At 55.8% G+C, this 17,251-nt stretch overlaps 3 protein-coding genes across 3 annotated transcripts; 1 reads left to right on the forward strand and 2 right to left on the reverse strand.

The window, feature by feature from the left end:
* Positions 1-603: 603 nt before the first annotated feature.
* MFIFM68171_00648 (uncharacterized protein) lies at positions 604-2,436 on the reverse strand (the record flags this gene model as incomplete). Its single annotated transcript, XM_071056070.1, has 2 exons — positions 604-1,994; positions 2,076-2,436. The coding sequence occupies 2 exons, from the start codon at positions 2,434-2,436 to the stop codon at positions 604-606; spliced, it is 1,752 nt and encodes a 583-aa protein (XP_070912171.1).
* A 301-nt stretch (positions 2,437-2,737) lies between these two features.
* On the reverse strand, positions 2,738-6,857 carry EST2 (Telomerase reverse transcriptase; the record flags this gene model as incomplete). Its single annotated transcript, XM_071056071.1, has 10 exons — positions 2,738-2,906; positions 3,026-3,134; positions 3,223-3,387; positions 3,473-3,541; positions 3,635-4,484; positions 4,540-5,001; positions 5,057-5,392; positions 5,443-5,783; positions 5,833-6,337; positions 6,402-6,857. 10 exons carry the CDS (start codon positions 6,855-6,857, stop codon positions 2,738-2,740), a joined length of 3,462 nt encoding a protein of 1,153 aa, XP_070912172.1.
* A 1,888-nt stretch (positions 6,858-8,745) lies between these two features.
* On the forward strand, positions 8,746-14,892 carry MFIFM68171_00650 (uncharacterized protein; the record flags this gene model as incomplete). The annotated part of the gene is made up of 3 exons (XM_071056072.1): positions 8,746-13,377; positions 13,426-14,637; positions 14,776-14,892. 3 exons carry the CDS (start codon positions 8,746-8,748, stop codon positions 14,890-14,892), a joined length of 5,961 nt encoding a protein of 1,986 aa, XP_070912173.1.
* Between the last annotated feature and the right edge of the window lie 2,359 nt (positions 14,893-17,251).

Below are 17,251 nucleotides of genomic sequence, written 5' to 3' on the forward strand. Positions count from 1 at the left end.
TCATCACACTTGTCCCTTGCTGGCGATATATCGTGCCTCGTAGTTTCACAGTGCTACGTCGACGCAAGGTATTGTGTTGGGAAAAGAGGGAAAGAAAAAAAAAAAAAAAAAAAAAAAAAAAAAAAAAAAACCCCACTTTTTCCCATATGCATTATTCAGTTCACCGCACATTTGGTGCCTTTTTTCTCGGTTAGCTAGTTGCGTAGTCATTGCTTGAATGGGGTGAGAGAGGCGGGTTTAATACTAGAAGCACAGGAGTTGCAGCTGTCTTTAGCTTGTACGGTACAGCACATAGTCCTTCAATGAGTTCTGCCAACTCCACCTGGACTTGATAACAGTGACAAGAGCCCACAGATTGCCCTTTTGGTACAGTTCTGATTCACCAGCCTACGTTGCTCTTGGCAGAAGGGACGAAAGTAGTTGTCACTCGTGACCAATTAATGGCACGTATCAGTAGTACGGTCATGATTCAATTGAAGCTGGTACCGAAACTAAGGCAAAGCGACAAGAAAAGCAACAAACTATCGTGTCTTACACGGGTGGTCCTTTGCTGGTATTAGTATAACCCAACCCCTCTTCTCTTTCCAACTTCACCCTCTCATCCTACATCACCGTGTCTGGCTCTTCATAGATCATCATCCGCCGTCCCGCCCGTGTAGGGCTGGCTTTGCAGTCGTAACCCAAGAGTAGACCGAGCTTCTCATGGTCATCAAGCTCTCCATAGGGCCGGAATGGTTGCCCGTTGTCTCTGAATAGCACCCAGCCCGACAGGGGCTGCAGCGTGGCATGCTCCTTGACCGTGTCCGCGTCGATCGGACATATCTTTTGGCCACGGGCTGGGGCCTGCTTCCTCCTCTCGTCGCCGCCAACGCTCGGCGTGCTCGACAGCTTTGAAAGGAGCGGCTCGCAGCTGACGACGAGGTCCTGTTCCGATGCCCAGCGGGCCTGGGCTGTGTCGAGGTAAACCAGGAAGGCATCTTTTCTGTCGGACCTTCCTGCGCCGTACCAACCATGATACAGGCTGAGCTTATCATCAAGGTTGACACCGAGGATCTCCTTGTCCAGGAATCCCTGCCATTGCTGTTGACGGTTGTCATCCAGACGGAGGATGTAAGGCTGCCGGTCTGAGGTCGGAGGTGCGGGACCGTCGGTCGTCTCTGCGAGGTCCTCTGGCAAGCCGTATGGGACGTGAAAATCTTCGCCAAAATTGAGGTCTGGGAGCCTCGGCCAAGAGCCTGAATCAGCGATTGCATTTTTCTTGGAAGGCGCTCCGTCACCCTGCTCAACGTGTTCCAAAGGCCGTTTCTTCACCGTACTACTAGTCTCGGCAGCCGAAGAATGAGTTTCTTTGACATAGCCAAGAGGAGCCCCAGGCCTGATTAGCTTCGCCAACCCTCCAGCAAACGCCCGGAGCGGGATACCGTCCCCGGCCGCCTGCTTCCAGATGATCCCGACTTCTGAGTAGCCGACGGGAAGGTTATCGAGATTGACATAGCTTAGCCTCGTCCCCCCAGCACCCCAATAGACAAAGTCGAGGATCCAGCCCTCCAAGGTGGCCGGCGGATGCCCGCAAACCCTGTCAGGCTCGGAAGACACGATCCGGTTCCAGAAGCCGCGGACGGCGTCAGAGTCAGGTTCATCGAACGTCCGGGGGAACCACGAGAGTATATGGTAGAGTTTTGCCGCGTACTCGGTCGGTTCCCGGCCGAACTCGGGCAGCCTGCCAAGCTTGTCGACGAGGAGCTCCCAGTCCTCGCGCTCGCCGAGTAGGGTGACTGACGGGATGCCGCAGGTGATGCCCATTCCGTAGGCGAAGTAGCTCGCCGTGATGCCCATCATCATGATGGTCGCCGTCAAGCGGTCCTCTGGGGAGGTGGTGCTAAATCTGGGCATGATCCAATCCTCGAGCCAGGGGGTCTTGACTCTCTTCTGGATCGCACCGCTAAAACGCGAAATGAGGCCAGGCAAGTTGACAGGCGGCCTGTCCTCAATAACTGCAGCGGACACCAGAGGGCGTTTAGTCAGCGGGTGCCTTTTGATGCAACTTCCAGTACAACTTTCAGATTGAAGCTTACATATCTCTTCCTTGCCCTCATGGTCGACAAACAGATGGCGGAGGTTCTCGGCATTCTCCTTGTTGCCCATGTACAAACACAGCTGCGCCAGGATGGCAAACCAGACCTCGTCGGGCCGGATGGCGAAATGCATGTGCCTGGCCCATGCCTCATATGCGCCGCGGACGAAGCTATCGGCCGAGGAGTGGATGCCGTCTTTTACGCGGAGGCGATGCCACGACCCGGCCCAGACATCTACCTGGTTTTTACTGTGCACGCGGGAGGCGCCGCTGATGATTTGGGCGGCGTCCGTTACGGGGGCCAGCCTCTTGCGGTCAGGTAGCGGGAGTGGCTTGTGCGGGAGGACGACCGTGACTGGCATTTTGACAGCCGATTGCGGGAGTTGGTGTTGAAGGATTCAAGGATGCCCCTCGACAATTGCTAGGCTGTTGTGTAAGGCGAGGGATTGCCTAGCTTAATTATATCCCGGACCGTCAAGGACCGGGATCCAAAAGCGTGACCGAAGAATCAACCCGTGCTAGGCGGCTCGGTCTGGAAGCCTTGTGGATGCCTAGGACTTGTGAATATGGCACTCTAGACGTGTCACATTGGAGGACGCCGCCCGCATTTATTAAGATCCACATGTGCTAAGCTCTTTACATTGAAGAAACTTTGGCAATGCGCTATCCCCGTCGATGTCCCGGCAATGTCTTGATGGCGCCAACCAGGGCCTCGCAGTCTAAACTCCTTTGATTAGAGAGCCTACGCGTCTCGCCCTCTAGCCATGCAATCACGTCGCGGTAACCGGTTTGTTTCCTCGCCAATATCTGTCTGCATGCCACCATAGCTAGCCTGCCAATGGGGTTTAATTGTTAGTCGTCCAGTGTCTGGGTTTGAATACGGATGCTGAACGGAGAAAAGGGGGGGAATAAGAAAAGAAAAGAAAAGAAAAGAAAAGAATAGGAACCTACCACGCCACTTCCCCCTTCCTTACCGCACAAACATATCCCGAAAACCTCTCCCTCCTTCTCTTGCTCGTCAACAACACAAACGAGACCTCGATCAACGTTTTGATCGTATCTACCCAGCAATGGAGAAAACAAGTCAGTCTCTATGGGACGCCGATAAACACCAAATGATTCCCGAGACAAAGGAGGACGAGACACACCAACCAAGACTCCCGGGCTCGGCCGGCCGGCAGCCATACACCGCGCATACGCCCACATCTTGGTTGCCGTCTCGACAAAAGCAGTGTAGATGTTGGCGAGCACCGTCCGCCGCGAGTTGTGCGACGTGTCGAAGAACATGAGGTGGGATTGGATCTTGAAGGCGTCTGCGGGTAGTAGTACACCGTGTCAGCAATGACGCCGACCGGAGGTTGGAGCGGTTTTCAACGCAGAGGACGAATCAGAGCTTACTGATGATTTTGCGCTTGAAATTCTGTCCAGGGCATCGGGAGAACTCGACCGTGAGGGAGTTGAATATTCCTGTGTAATCGTTATCAGCAGGACGGTTGCGATTCTAGTCACGGGGAAAGGTAGTATCTACTAGTACCAGACTATTACTCAGTAAGTACTTACCCGAGTCCTTTGAATTATCCCTCTGCTTTGCCACCGCCAAACTCCCGCAGTCGATCCAGAGACCGCAATACGGAAACCTCTCGCCGTCACCCAGTCTGGGGACGTCTATCCCCCGCACCGTCAACGCAAAATTGGCCAGGCTCTTCTCCGGGTTGACCGTCACTCCATATTTCGGTAGGCCCCTGTGCATCATCTCGAAAAACAGCACCGCTTTTCTCCGGTCGGTAGTTATCAGCAAAAAGTCATCTATCAGACGCAGCAGCAGACAGTCATCTGCCTGCAGGAATCCCAGGTGATTCCGCTCGAGGTCTGCGTAGAAATAGTTGCAGAGCATCGACGACAGGACCGAACCCTGCGGGATCCCCCGCTTCTGGCGGTAGTACTTCTTACCGATCCGGACCAGGTTCTGCTCAATGTGCGCAGCTGTGAGCGCCAACAGATCCCTGGTGTCGTGCATCTTTTGCACGGCGCTATCGATGAAAACGGTGTCTCTCTTGTTGCCCGCGAGCGACTCTTCAATCCTCTCCGGGAACGTTCTAGTGTCGCCGGAGGCCTTGGCGACCGTATGCCAGCGTTTGGTCGCCTTGACGCCGGGCCCGTTGCCCGAAACTGCCTCGAGCGGCTTGACTTCGACATGTTTCGACAGTCTGTACCGTGATTGCCTGGGAATCCGCTGCAATAAATCAATGATGGCGTTCTGGGGGATCGTGTCGTACGCTGCGTGGACATCCACTTTGGCGAAGTAGAACTCATGTTCCCCTTTGCCAAGTTTGTCTTTGAAAGTTTTGATACGGTGGTAGAGGTCTCCCACAGAGAACAGTGATGAGCCCAAACGACTGGGATTTCGTGACTGACACCGTATCAGCTGGACGCGCCTCAATGGACATTTCGATCGGAACTCCCACCTTTTCGAGCTTAAGGACCGAGTTGACTGGGCCCATGATAGTGTTGATGCTGGGGCCTAAGACTTTCTTGTCCCCTTGGAGGAGCGTCCGCCGCCGTAGATTCATGATCGGGCGCATGGTTGTCTGTTTGGGGAGGAGCCGTAATTGGGAAAAGCCGAGCCGGCGGGACTGCAGAATCCGAAGCGCATCATCCACTCTCACTTCCTCAAACATGTTTGTTTTCAAAGCCGCCATGGCTGGCTCGGCCACATAGCGCCAGATGTCATGGCGGAAAAAGAACAGTTGGTAGCGGTGTGCACTCGACTCGGTAACATAAAAGTTGCTGCGGATCAGGGGTATCAAGAACGAATCAAACAAATAATACAGGAACTCGTAAAAAATCTCGGTCCGCTTCTGCGTGTCCGACCGGGAACTCTTCTGGTTGCCCAGTCTTGGAGGCGTGAGCCACTCTATGTCGTGTACCTACAGAGCCGTCAACATGGCGCGCCAACGCTCTAACCGAAGTGGTCGCGCTTACTTTCATTCCTTGCATCACTTCGTGCAAACACATGCTTTCGAATCGCCGGAGGTGGACGAAATGATGAATCTTTTTCAGGAAACATGCCCTGTTGTGCGCTTGCGTAGCGGCCTGACCCCAGAAGCCACTGGGGATGACTTTTGACACTATAGCTTGGCAAAAAGCTGAAACGCTAGAGATGGGAGTGGCAAGTTCGGTGAGGGAGGTATACTGAAGATCCGGCATGGAAGCCGCCGGCGGTTTCGACTTCTTCCGGTGCTTAGCAGATGTAGAGGACGGCAATCCCTTACTCGAAGGCGCCTGTAACTTCCTCTTGCTTCCGGCCTGCTTTGGGATCTGGGGATTTTTAGCAACGTAATCTTCCGGCTGAGGTTATGCACGCTCACCGGACAGTAATGCTGCAGCATTTCCGCATATGCGCACCGTTTATGCTGCACCTGGAGCCGCTGAACCAGGTGCGTGACTGTGCCCCTTAGTCTCTTCGGGACATGTTTGATTGGCTTTCCTCCACCAGCTGGGGCTGGGAACTTGCTTGCTATTTCCTCCTCCCGGAGAGTGTAGTCCTGGAACTTCTGCGCGGTCTGTTGGCGATTCACTGTCGAGGTAAACACATTGTGCAAGCCAAACTGGCGCGGAAAAATGTACATCATGATGCGCACAACGCTCTCGTCAAGCTTGCCTGCTTCGTCCGCTGATTGAGGCTTGTAGGGAAAGCGGTTCAGAACGTCTAATGGTATAAGCAGGCGGCTATTTTGATGAGGAAGGGGTCAACATACGAATATGGCGCAGCCCAAAGTGGACAAGGCCTTGAGCGTTCAGAGCAGCTCTGGCGTAGAGCATCCTACTTCTTACAAAGGATATCTCTGACGGGCGGAGCTCGGCGTTTCTCAGGCCAGCGGCCGATGGCGGGAGCTCTGTTTTGTTCACAGCCACAGCCAAGGGCTCGAGCTCTGAAACGGGAACACCGCTCAATTGATAGAGGTTGTCGTTACCGGCTTTCACTGCTCTAAATATTGCACCGTCTACTAGGAGGTCGATCATGGTCCGCTCGCCTTCTTTCCCAAGCAACATGAGCAGTTGAGGCCAGGGCGACTCTTTCAAAGCCTGCACGTGCTGGTTGGGATAAACGGAATATACGCCTGGAATATTGCTCCTCGAGGTTTGGGGGCTGGCATGAGCGGTTGGCCCGGCTTGCTTTCGGAAGCCGTCGCAGAGCAAGTGCTTTGGCCACGGCCCGGCGGTCTCTCGGGAGAACAAGAGCCACACTACAAAGTCGACAATCTTGTGCATCGGGCTGTGAGTGACGTCGTCCAAGTGTCTTTCATCGCCAGTATGCCTCACTTACCTCGGACTGGGAGAAGACCGATCCTTGGAGACCCTCTGAGAGCGTCATATACGACTCATCACCTCTCTGAGAAAACCCGACCCACTGTTCCCAGCGGTGGTCCTCCGTGTCCTCAGCATGTTGGCGGCTGGCAACAATGGTCGAGTCCAAGAGCTCTCCGAGGGCACGTTCATCCGTAGCACGAGACTGTTCGGGGGAAGATGGGCTGCGGCCCACAGAAGCGATCTTCCTCCGCCGGAGACGCGAAGAAGCCGGCAGTTTCGAGACGACGTACTGGCGCAGCGTCTGGATCTCGGAATAGTACTGGGTTAGCAACGCGTGGCCGATAATGGTATCGCGTGCTGCATTCCCACATTTGACGTGCTTTGCTGGCCGATCAGCAGGGGCGTCGCGGCTTGACCGGCCGCCTTGGCTTCGGCTCCTCTTTCGAGGCATCGGCACCGACGCCGCATCCATGACGGAGGGTCGGGCCAGGTCGTCCGATCGCTCGACCGCTATTGCTCCACTGAGCCCACTCTTCCGGATGCGAGAATCCGATAGTGCATTTCCTACTCGGACGAGATTGACGGTTATCCTGACGGCTATCCTGACGGCGAGGGACCAAAACCTATCAGCGACGGGCAGACATGTGCTGTCGATTGATTGGGCACGCCTCCGCGGGATGAGAATGAATTGGGATTCGGCCTTTTTTTCTTTTTTTCCCAACTCTGCTCTTGACTGGATGAAGGAGGCCGGTGGGATGGTCGCAACCAGGGGCCGTTGATTGGGCTGTGCGGCCGAAATGACTTCAACAAGAAACAAGCACCGAGGCAGGCAAGCGGCGCTCACAGGAGCTTTTGCCGGCACTGAGCTTGACGCTTGGGTGAGAGCGCGTCGGCGCGTCGGCGCACCGGTGCGTCGGGGGTGGCTCAAGCCCCAAACGGCTTGCGTTCGAAAAGTATGTCGCAGCGATTTGTGCAGAGCGTCTGGTCAAACCATCTGCAGCGTGCTTGTGGCTTCAAATGTCGGTTTTCGGCCTACGGTGACTTGGATGGCGTCGGTGTCTCCCGTTGCCGTGTTCAACAAAGCTAATACGAGGTACGGTACGTATTGAAACGGGTCCGAGATGACGGCTCCGCTCGGCGGGATAGGACAGAGGCGGTTGTGGCAGCGGCACAGGCGCAGCGGCTGTCTGGGGGAATCGGATTGCTGGTCCAGCGATGCGTCATTGGGCAGCCACACAGCGCCCTTTCATTCATGCCTTTGAGGGCGCCATCGTCGATTCGCTGTCGGGCGTGTAAACAAAGTGGGGCATGAGCAACCACAGACCACCATCAGCGAAACGGTCAGGATGAACTGGAGGCGTATGGGATGGGATGGAACCTGCCGTTGAGACAAGATGGAGAAATGGGCCCATCCAGCTAAACTCAAAATCACTAATCACAATGTCCCGCGCGTTGATAGCATCAGCCTCGCAGCCAGGGCGCACACCGAACACTACAGATATTCCGTAATCATAGCTACATTAATTGCCGGATTAAATATGGTGTCTCCATTGCCCGGCTTTTTCCCCGGGGAAAGGGTGAGAGGGCGGGATAAAAAGAACGTAGAAGAGAAAAAAGATAAGAAAAAGAAAAAACAAAAAAAAAAAAAAGAAAACGGCTATCCGAACATTCGCCCAGCGCCCAAACAGGCAGCTGGTTCAGGGGAGGTTCCCGCGAGCCTGGGCAATTCGAGCCCCATCCACATCAACCCCTCCAACTTCCCGCAAGATTCTGGACCCCGGCATTGGTGGCTCCCCATGCTCTGATGTGCTGCCGGCATCCCGCATATGAGATTGCATCTGCACGGGGTAACACTTCGCGACAAGAAGGGAAAAACAAGGGGGGACAAAAGAAACAAACTGCCGTTTGACAATATCCCACGTCAGGGAGTGCAGCTGCATGCAACGAGCACTACGTAAAGTTAGTGACTAGTCCGCTTAGCGCTTCCCCGCTAGGCTACCAACGGTCGATGCAGCGGAGCGGGTTTAAGGCCAGGCTTTGGGGGGTTGATTAGCAAGAGCCTTACCGCAGTAGTGTAGCTTTGCGGTCTGGGTGGGGATCCGGCTGCAGCTGGTGGTTACGGATCGAGGTGTTTCCTCGCCAGGGCTGCCCCCGGTCGCTTTGCAGGTCAGCCAATCCTCGCGCTTGCCAGCACATCAACGTCGACAAGCCCCGACATCCCGCCTAGACACCCCCCCCAGCTGCCCGCATGGAATCTCGATGATCTCTGGAATCCGCAAATCCTGTTCGCTCCATAGGCCAGTGCAGAAACGGCCAGCCCGACCCAGGTGCTACTCGAGAGGAGTGATGGGAGGGACGCCATGGACCATGGCAGTCTCGGAGAGGAGGCTGTTTCGCGTCCCGGTTTGCTCTTCGACCACCGCCGCCACGCGCAAGATCAATCGCCGCATTCACATCCACAGCAGCAGTATCTCGACGGCTTTGGCGACCCTGAACCGCAGGTAATACCCATCAACCCGTATGCCGCGGCAAACCTGCATGCCTTCGCCGCCAATGCCCACCCCGGCAATTCTAGCAATTCTCTCGACGACCCTGTAGACCCCGACGATTTTTACCGCAGCTACCGAGGTGGCCAGACCGGGAATGCCGCCTCGCCAGTGAAAGACCACATGGCCCCGGCCGTCGCGAGTCCCCGGCAAACGCCCTCGCTGCGGCCGAATGGTAACGGGACGGCACCGAAGCACCCCTCGATCCCGACTCACCGCAATGCCCTCCGGCCCAGCCACCGCTCCACCTCGAACCCCGTCGATGACCGCCTTGCGAATTCAGGGAGCGCGGCAGGAAATGGCCACAGTGCAGGCGGGGCCTTCGCCCCGAGCGTGAAGGACCTCAAGAAGAAGTTTGACTCATCATCGTCCTCGTCATCATCGTCGTCATCGTCGCAGCAGCAGTCAGCTTCAACCGCCCGAAAAGCAGCCTCGAGGACACCCCGAGACACGGTTTCGAGCAACGTACACGGGCGATCATCCAGCGTAAAGACGACGACAATACGAGACGGCGGGCACGAGTCAGGGAGTCGATCCGGGGCTCGGGAAGCGCAGAGGTCGAAACCCGTCACAGGAAGCCAGCCGTCTAGCAACTCACGGTCGTTTGCTAGTAGGGTAACCCGGCCTCGCGCTAGCCCTTCCGCAAACTCGCCGGCTCCCAGATCGGCGGCGCAGCGCTCTTCAAGCACACTATCCGAGCCACAGGGTTCTCAACCGGTCTCGCCCCGCCAAAACGGCCTTCTCTTTGGCGAGATACTGCCAGATGACAACGACTCGGTCACCGCCGGGTTTGGGATCAATAACGTCCGGCCTCGGAGAACCTCCGAGTCCAACCTCCACAACCCTGCGCGGTCGCTAGTGAGAACCCTCTCAGACCCGGACGGCGAACCCCCGTCCCCCACCGACTGGTATCGTGCCGCGGACCTGAGTGCGCAGCGGGAGCAGGAGCAGCACGCCCCGGCGCTTCCACGAAGCCACGGTCGAGCGCACAGCGATCTCGCCGGGTCAAAATTAACTCTGAAACGTACCGACTACAGTGCAAAGAGGCACGACACAGGCTCCCCCATGTCGCCCGCATCCCCCGCGTCCCCAAGCTCACGCCTCCCAGTCATGGTTAAGAAGATGAGTGACAGCTCGGGCCGTGACAGTCCGTTATCAACACGCTCCAACTCTCCTTCGACACTCAAGCACACTACTGCCAGCGGAAGAAGCTCTCGGCAGCATGTGTCGTCTGCTTCTCGGGCGAAAACGCCGACCGGCCATCCCGCAACCCGGACCGGGACTTCTAGTCAAATTCACACGTCGTCTCGCAAGCCTCCCCCATCGAATATCACTACCCAAGGTAGCGGTAGGCTCAACGCCTACGTGTCAGTACCTGCTCCCAAGTTATCTCCTAGTCTTCGCAGTTCTCGACCTCGGCAATCGGTCGCTACCGCCACGACTGCAGCATCGAGAATGCGAGCCGTGGAGAGGGGCTCATCGCCCTTAAGACAATCGCAGCGCCCCAGCCAAAAGGCCGACGAGCCTACCCCCCGGAGGCGGAAACTGTCCGTCGGACCGATCGATTTCGCACAGCGCCGAGAGACCATCAAGCTTGCCTATAGCAAGTCGATCCGGGAGAGCCAGGCCAAGGAAGCAAGGCAGGCGGCCGCCGAGAAGAGGAAGAAAGAGCTAGCTGCGGTAGCCAGGGCGAAGGCCGAGGCCGAGGCAGCCACGGCGGCAGCCGTTGCCAATGCTACGGCTGCTGCTGCGCTGTCTCGGCAGGGAACTAATGACAGCCGTCGGCTTTCGGAGAAGGCGATTGTGAAGGAAGAGGCCGAGTTAGAGGAGCCACCGGAACCCACGAACGAGTCGCCCACGCTCCAACCACCGGCCGAACCGCAACCGGCTGAGGACACTCACCTTCCTCTGGAATCCCTCAAACTAGAAATCCCAGGTAGCTTCCCCATTCCTGGGACGCCGCCATTCGATCGCCATGAGATCCCGCTTTCAGCCATTTCTGCCACCAGTGCCGTCACTGAATTTGACACCGAGGTTCAAACCGAGCTTCTGGGGCAAGCGGACAGCGCGGCAGCTATTGGCGATGTCTCGGGGGTTATCATGCCGAGCTTGTCTCAGGTCCTGGCTGAACCACAGGTCCCCGAGCAGCAACTCACTGAGCAGCCCGCCGCTCCTGTCTTGCAGAAAAGGGCGTCTTATCGCTCACCATTCGATGATGAGGGCGAGGATGATGACAGCGTGTCAATTAAAATCTCACTTGATACATCTCACCAACCTCAAATATCTCCGCAGGTTACACCAACTCGCGCCAACTTCGATCCCGAACCCCCGACCGTTCCTCCTCCGGCCGAAGACGACGAGTATGTACCTCGGCCGTATACTTTCTCCTCTACAAAGTACGAGACGACCGTCAGAATCCTGGGCCCGGAGATTGATTTCAAGCCGTTGCACAAGGACCTGCCCAGTACAACCACACCCCCAGCCGACTCGCCCCGAGCAGATGAGCACCCGGCCAGCAACGGTCACGAAATCATTACGCCTAAGGACCCGCCCACGAACGATGTCCACTTGGAGGAGCCGCACGTTGGAATCGAACAGCTGAGCTGTCCTGAGGATTTCTATGTCGGGCCGCGCTTGCGCGACAACATTGCCGCCTTGCGTGGCTCGACCTTTACCTCCTCCGATCCTGGCACTCCTCTGGATGACGAGACATCCCCGGCAGAATACCAAAGGACACCTGAAGCATCGCACAGCCTGACGGTGCCTCCCTTGCTTGCACCCGCGAACCGGTTAAGCCAGCATTCTGCGTGGACCGACTTCTCTTTTGGGAGTGACGACGGTAATGCCGGGCTTCCAACATCCACATCCCACTCCCGCGAATCCGACACGCACGATAGAACGTCGCTTGGAATTGCACACTCGACAGGCGATCTTAGCACTTGCGGCTCGAGCCTGGAAGAGCCGACGCAAAGCCCAGGAGCATCACCGCTGGACACGTCCGGCGCCCCGTCGCCACCTATGCTGCCCGGATTGCCAGGTAACCAGCACCACCCCGCAGAGGCCGGAACTATTGGGGCCTTCCCGATTAGTCGCGAATCACAACCGGGAAGTATAGCACCGGCGCCAGAACGCGACCCTCCAGATCCTCCTCCCTCAGTCGGAACTTATGACCGGGACAGTACTGTGTACAACGAGCAAAGCCGCCCTAGCAGCTATCTCTGCGACCACGACGAACAGGGTCACCCTGCTGACAGCGTGCGCCAGTCAGAATCAGCTTCGCAGCACCGACTTGATTATCTGGAGCCGTCGAGCGTTTCCCTAGGTGACACACTAGTTGAGAAACCGGTTCCACCCACGGAGGAGGAGCAGGAAGAACAGAAGCGGCTGCGGCAGCGGCAACTGGTCATCCGGGAGCTCATTGACACGGAGGATGCCTTTGTCAGGGATATGAGCGTCGTCGAGGAGATCTACAAGGGCACTGCGGAGGCCTGCCCCAACCTCGACAGCAAGACTATCAAGCTAATATTCCGGAACACGGACGAGATCATCGCCTTCCATGCCGCGCTACTTGTTGAGTTTAAAGAAGGAGCATCGACGGTGTATACTCCCAAGGGGAGGAGGTCACCGCTCCTCACAGCCCAGTCGAAGGACTCGGACTCGGTGACGCTGAATTCGGTTGTGTCTTCGATCAGGCCCGACCGTGATGACGAGAAGGACCGCCTCACATCGCTGGGCCCGGTGTTCTCCAAGAACATCGAGCAACTCAAGGCCGTGCACGAGGTGTATCTACGGTCCAGCGATAGTTCCTCCAAGCGCCTGGTCCAGATCCAAGAGGACAAAACTGTCATGCTCTGGCTCAACGAGTGCAACGAAGTGGCCAAAGAACTGACCTCTGCCTGGAATCTGGATTCGCTCCTCATCAAGCCTATGCAGCGTATCACCAAGTACCCTGACATCATCACCCATCTCCTCAAGTACACACCCGAGAACCATCCCGACCGAGAATCGCTCATAACCGCAAGAACGGCGGTGATGGATGCGATCGATGAGATCAACAAGACCAAGAAGAACTTTGAACTGGTGGGGCAAATTGTCAGCAACAGGAAGCGCAAGGAGTCAGATGTCAGGGCCGGGCTGGCCCGGGCATTTGGCAAGCGCGTCGACAAACTACAGGTATCGGGCACCAAGACGGCCGAAGATGAGGAGTACCAGAAGCTCCAACAGCAGTTTGGCGACGATTATCTCCGTCTACAAGTTGTGTTGCGCGATGTTGAGTACTACACTAGAAATGTCTCGACCTACGTCCACGAATTCCTTCAGTATCTCTCCTCGATGGAGCTCGTCATGCGCCTGCAACCGTCCCGAGACTATGCTCACTTGGAAAGCAAATGGGTCCAGTTCAATGTCTCCATGAGAGACATCGAGAAGATTGCATTGGAGAAACACGTGAGAAACCCCCACCCCTCGACCGAGTCATGCTAATTCGAGGCACAGCTCTCCGACGTCCGCAAACATGTCATCGAACCCTTTGAGCAGGTCATTAGGTGCTACGGCAACCCCTCCCTAGCCATGAAGAAGAGAGCCAAGCGACGTCTTGACTATGAGCGATTCGTCCAGTTGAAGGCCAACGGCAAGAAGGTGGATAAGCAGCTCAACGAGCTGGTCGAGCAATACGAGGCGCTCAACGACACGCTGAAGAAGGAACTGCCGAAGCTCTCTGCCATGACTGCCGAGATCGGCAACATCTGTCTCGGCAAGTTCATCAGCATCCAGGCTACTTGGTTTCGGATCTGGAAGGAGAAGGTCAAAGCCCCCCTCCAGGACGTGGCTCACGTTCCCGAGTTGTCCGAGATTGTGTCCACATTTCAGCGCGAGTTTGCGCTGCAAGACGAGCGGGCAAGGGCCCTCGGGATCCTTAACCCTACGGTCAAGAGCCGGGCATCTCAGTCCACTACCGACGACGCCTCCTCCATCCTCTCGAGGACAAAGTCGCGCCCCAGCGATCTCCTGCCTTCCCGCGGAAGGGGCCTGTCCATTAACAGCGATCACATCCCGACGCTCCCAACGCCAGACTTTGTCAAACGCAACAGCGGCCAGTTCAGCCTCTCGCCCGCCAGCAGTGCGCTCCCCAGCCCGGCGCATTATTACCGCGACTACTACTCCGGCATCAACGGACATCATGCGCGGGGCGGCTCGGGTTCGCCTGTCACGCCCGATCCAAACAGCACCAACAACAATAGCTCCTCGCGCTCCGCCACTCTACCCGTGCGCCCCAGCACAGGCCGCAGCTTCGACTCACTCCCGCGTCAGAGCTCGGAATCGACCCCAGCGCTCTCCTCGTATAGCATGGGCATGACGGGGATGATGGGCGCCACGAGCCGGCGCGACTCGAACTCGACCTTCAACTCGAGCTACCTCCCCCCGGGTCCGGGCGGTAGTGCCGGCGGTGCGGCTGAGCAGCAGCAGCAGCAACAGCAGACGACGAGACGCCTATCCGGGTTGTTCCACTCGGCGTTACCGCTTCCAGATGGAGCCGGGGGAGGAGGGCCCGAAGAGAGAAGTCTGCGGTCTTCGTCGCGGGCTTCGTCACGGGAGCGTGGCGGCACGTATAGAGTGCTGTGGTTGGCAGCGAGCCTGTTTGAGTTCAATATCGAGACGACCAAGCATGAGGCTGGGTACCCTTACTTGACGTACCAAGCTGGGGAGGTATGTGACCTACCTTTTTTTTTTTTTTTTTTCTCCCTTGTTCCTCGCCCGTCCTCCCTTATTCCTTTCCTGCGAGGTTGCGATTTGAGGTGGTGGGAAGGGAAAATATGCTAACGAAGGGGGCGTTTACACAAACAGATCTTTGATGTCATCGCCGAAAAGGGCGAGCTGTGGCTGGCAAAGAACCAGGACGACCCGCGCGATGTCGTCGGGTGGATCTGGTCCAAGCATTTTGCCAAGTTGGCGGATTCTTGACGGGGCATAACGATTATGATGATATGCTCTGCTGCCTGCCTCGTTATCTACTACGGACCTTGCTTTTTGTTTTGTTTTTGTTTTTTTTATTATTTACTTTGTCCACTCTGAGGAAGCAAAACAAATCTCTCTCTCTCTTTTTTTTTTTTTTTTTTTTTTTAATTGTTCCTGTTGTTTAGCAGAAAGATGGGGTTATTTAGGGTTTATCTTGGGGGCTTTGGGGGGTGGGTTTGGCAAGCATGGCGTTTCGAGAGTCGATAAGTTCAGTCTGGTTGGTTGGTTGGTCAGAGGTACAGAGGTTCAGAGGACCAAGGCTCAGGAACGGCGATGGATCCTCTTTCCTAGCTTCTACTACTTCTTCTTCTTCGCCTTCTGATACTACTCCCCCTTTTCTTTTTTGCCTTTCTCTTTTGACGACTCGGTCAAGCGCTGTGACTCTGCTGGGTCTGGATTCTTGGGTAGGAGGGTAGATTATCTGTTGCTACTAGCAGTGACATCTTCTCTTACCCCCACCTGTTTGTTTCTTACAGTTCTCATCATGTACTACTTATATCTTTTACCTTTTGACTTTCTGCCAGACATGGGTTGAAGGAATCGTTGGGATTGTGGAAAGGAACGGAGATGAAGAGGAAGAAGAGAGAAGAGGGGGGAATACACCGGCCGGCATGCGCGCACAGCGCTGGATTGGAGTGGATCAAACGGGCAGCTTCTGTTTATTTTACTACTGACCTGAACGGAGCCGGATCTCTTTTTTATGTCGGCTTGATTGATTGACTGACTGACTGATTGAGCGATGAGATAAGGATAGGACACGACAGGACAACAAGTCAAGACAAGAGAAGGTCTCTCGTGATTCGTGTATGTACATCCCAAGGCTTTCCTGTTCTCGCGTTCGAATTACCGGGGGGGAGAGAGAGGAGGAAGTGTTTAGGAGGGGAATAAAGAGAACACAGTAATGGCTGTGTATGTGTTCTATGAGTTGATTCACAGTGCGTGTGTGAGCCAGATTACTGGCCCTGTGCAACTAATTTCCATACCCCTTCTTTCTGAGGCGGCGCACAATTCGTGCAATAAAACCGAGCACGGTGCATACTAGTTAGCATTGATATTAGTGGCAATGGCCGATCATGGTCAATGCTGCTGCTGCTGCTGCTACTGCTGCTACTGCTGCTGCGTGGAAGCTTTTGTGGGAAGCCTTGCGAGTTTTGCGTAACCCCGGATGGGGATTCCGGACCCGGACCCGGCCCGGGGTTGGGGCTGGGCATCGGGAGTCCGAGCGGCAACACCATCGGTATTTTTGCATTTGTAATTGCCACCTAAGCCTCTCCCGGGAATTGAGTGAACCGTATCCGGTTATGACAAGGGGCTTGGTTACTAGTATCGTAGGGTAAAGGTAAAAGTGCCTAACCATGGGTTTCAGGTCTGTCGATCATTGTAAGTTGTAGGTTTGGGGTGTGTACTCCCTCCCCCCGGTTGCGAGCAGAGCTGAGCTAACGAGGCATCGAGATGTCCAAGCAATTACTTCATGACAGTGCAAAGACATGTGAAATAGGTGGATGAGATGAAGATGGGCGGGGGAGTACTGTCCGAGTTCGCAGATTCCGCGACGCCATCCGTTGTTTGCTTGCAGCTCCCGAGTCGTCGAGGTGAGACGGTAGATGCACATGCGATCCCTTGTCCCCAATCCCATCTTTCCAGGTATGCGGATGTTCCCGTTCATCGGCAATCGCACTCAATCGTCTTCTTATCTTCCTTTGCAGAAGATCTTGTGTGATTGTCCCTCTCTTGCATGTCTTCCCTGCTCGGAAGCCGTAGATCCAAGATGGGCAGGGGGTGGCGTTGCACGATCATGACGTTTTGTCCTAGTCGAACTTTTCTTTGACGATCAGCCATGCTCCTGATTGACTTCTTACCGATCTTTTACTACGAGTAGTTCGTGCGCGTGTCCGGTCGCCAGTTCTTGACGGCGGCGATCATTATCTTCTAGAACTCTTCTAACTGCGCTATTGTCTTGTGCCCGGACTAGACGTGCTTCAGCCCCTTGACTCATGCAAACCCGTCCGGCCCGGTATAGAGTCAAAGTCCGTCTTCGGTTCAGTGCTCAAGAGCATTACCGACTGTAAGATGGCCGCCCCTTGTCACTCAACAACGTCAACCTTGAACCCCTTGGCGTCAGCCCGAAGCGTTCGCTGTCCCCCTGTCACATGAACGTTGGGATAGCATCGTGGAGCTGGGTCGGCTATGCCCGAGCAAAGATTTGGACAATATTACGGCATACGGTGATGCGAGCCGCGGGCGGAGTCGCCCGGACGCAAGCTGTCCCTTAGATCAACGCCTGGAAACACCGCTGACAGCGGCT

Source organism: Madurella fahalii (assembly GCF_045866475.1).
Source record: "Madurella fahalii IFM 68171 DNA, scaffold_1, whole genome shotgun sequence".
Classification (NCBI taxonomy): domain Eukaryota; kingdom Fungi; phylum Ascomycota; class Sordariomycetes; order Sordariales; genus Madurella; species Madurella fahalii.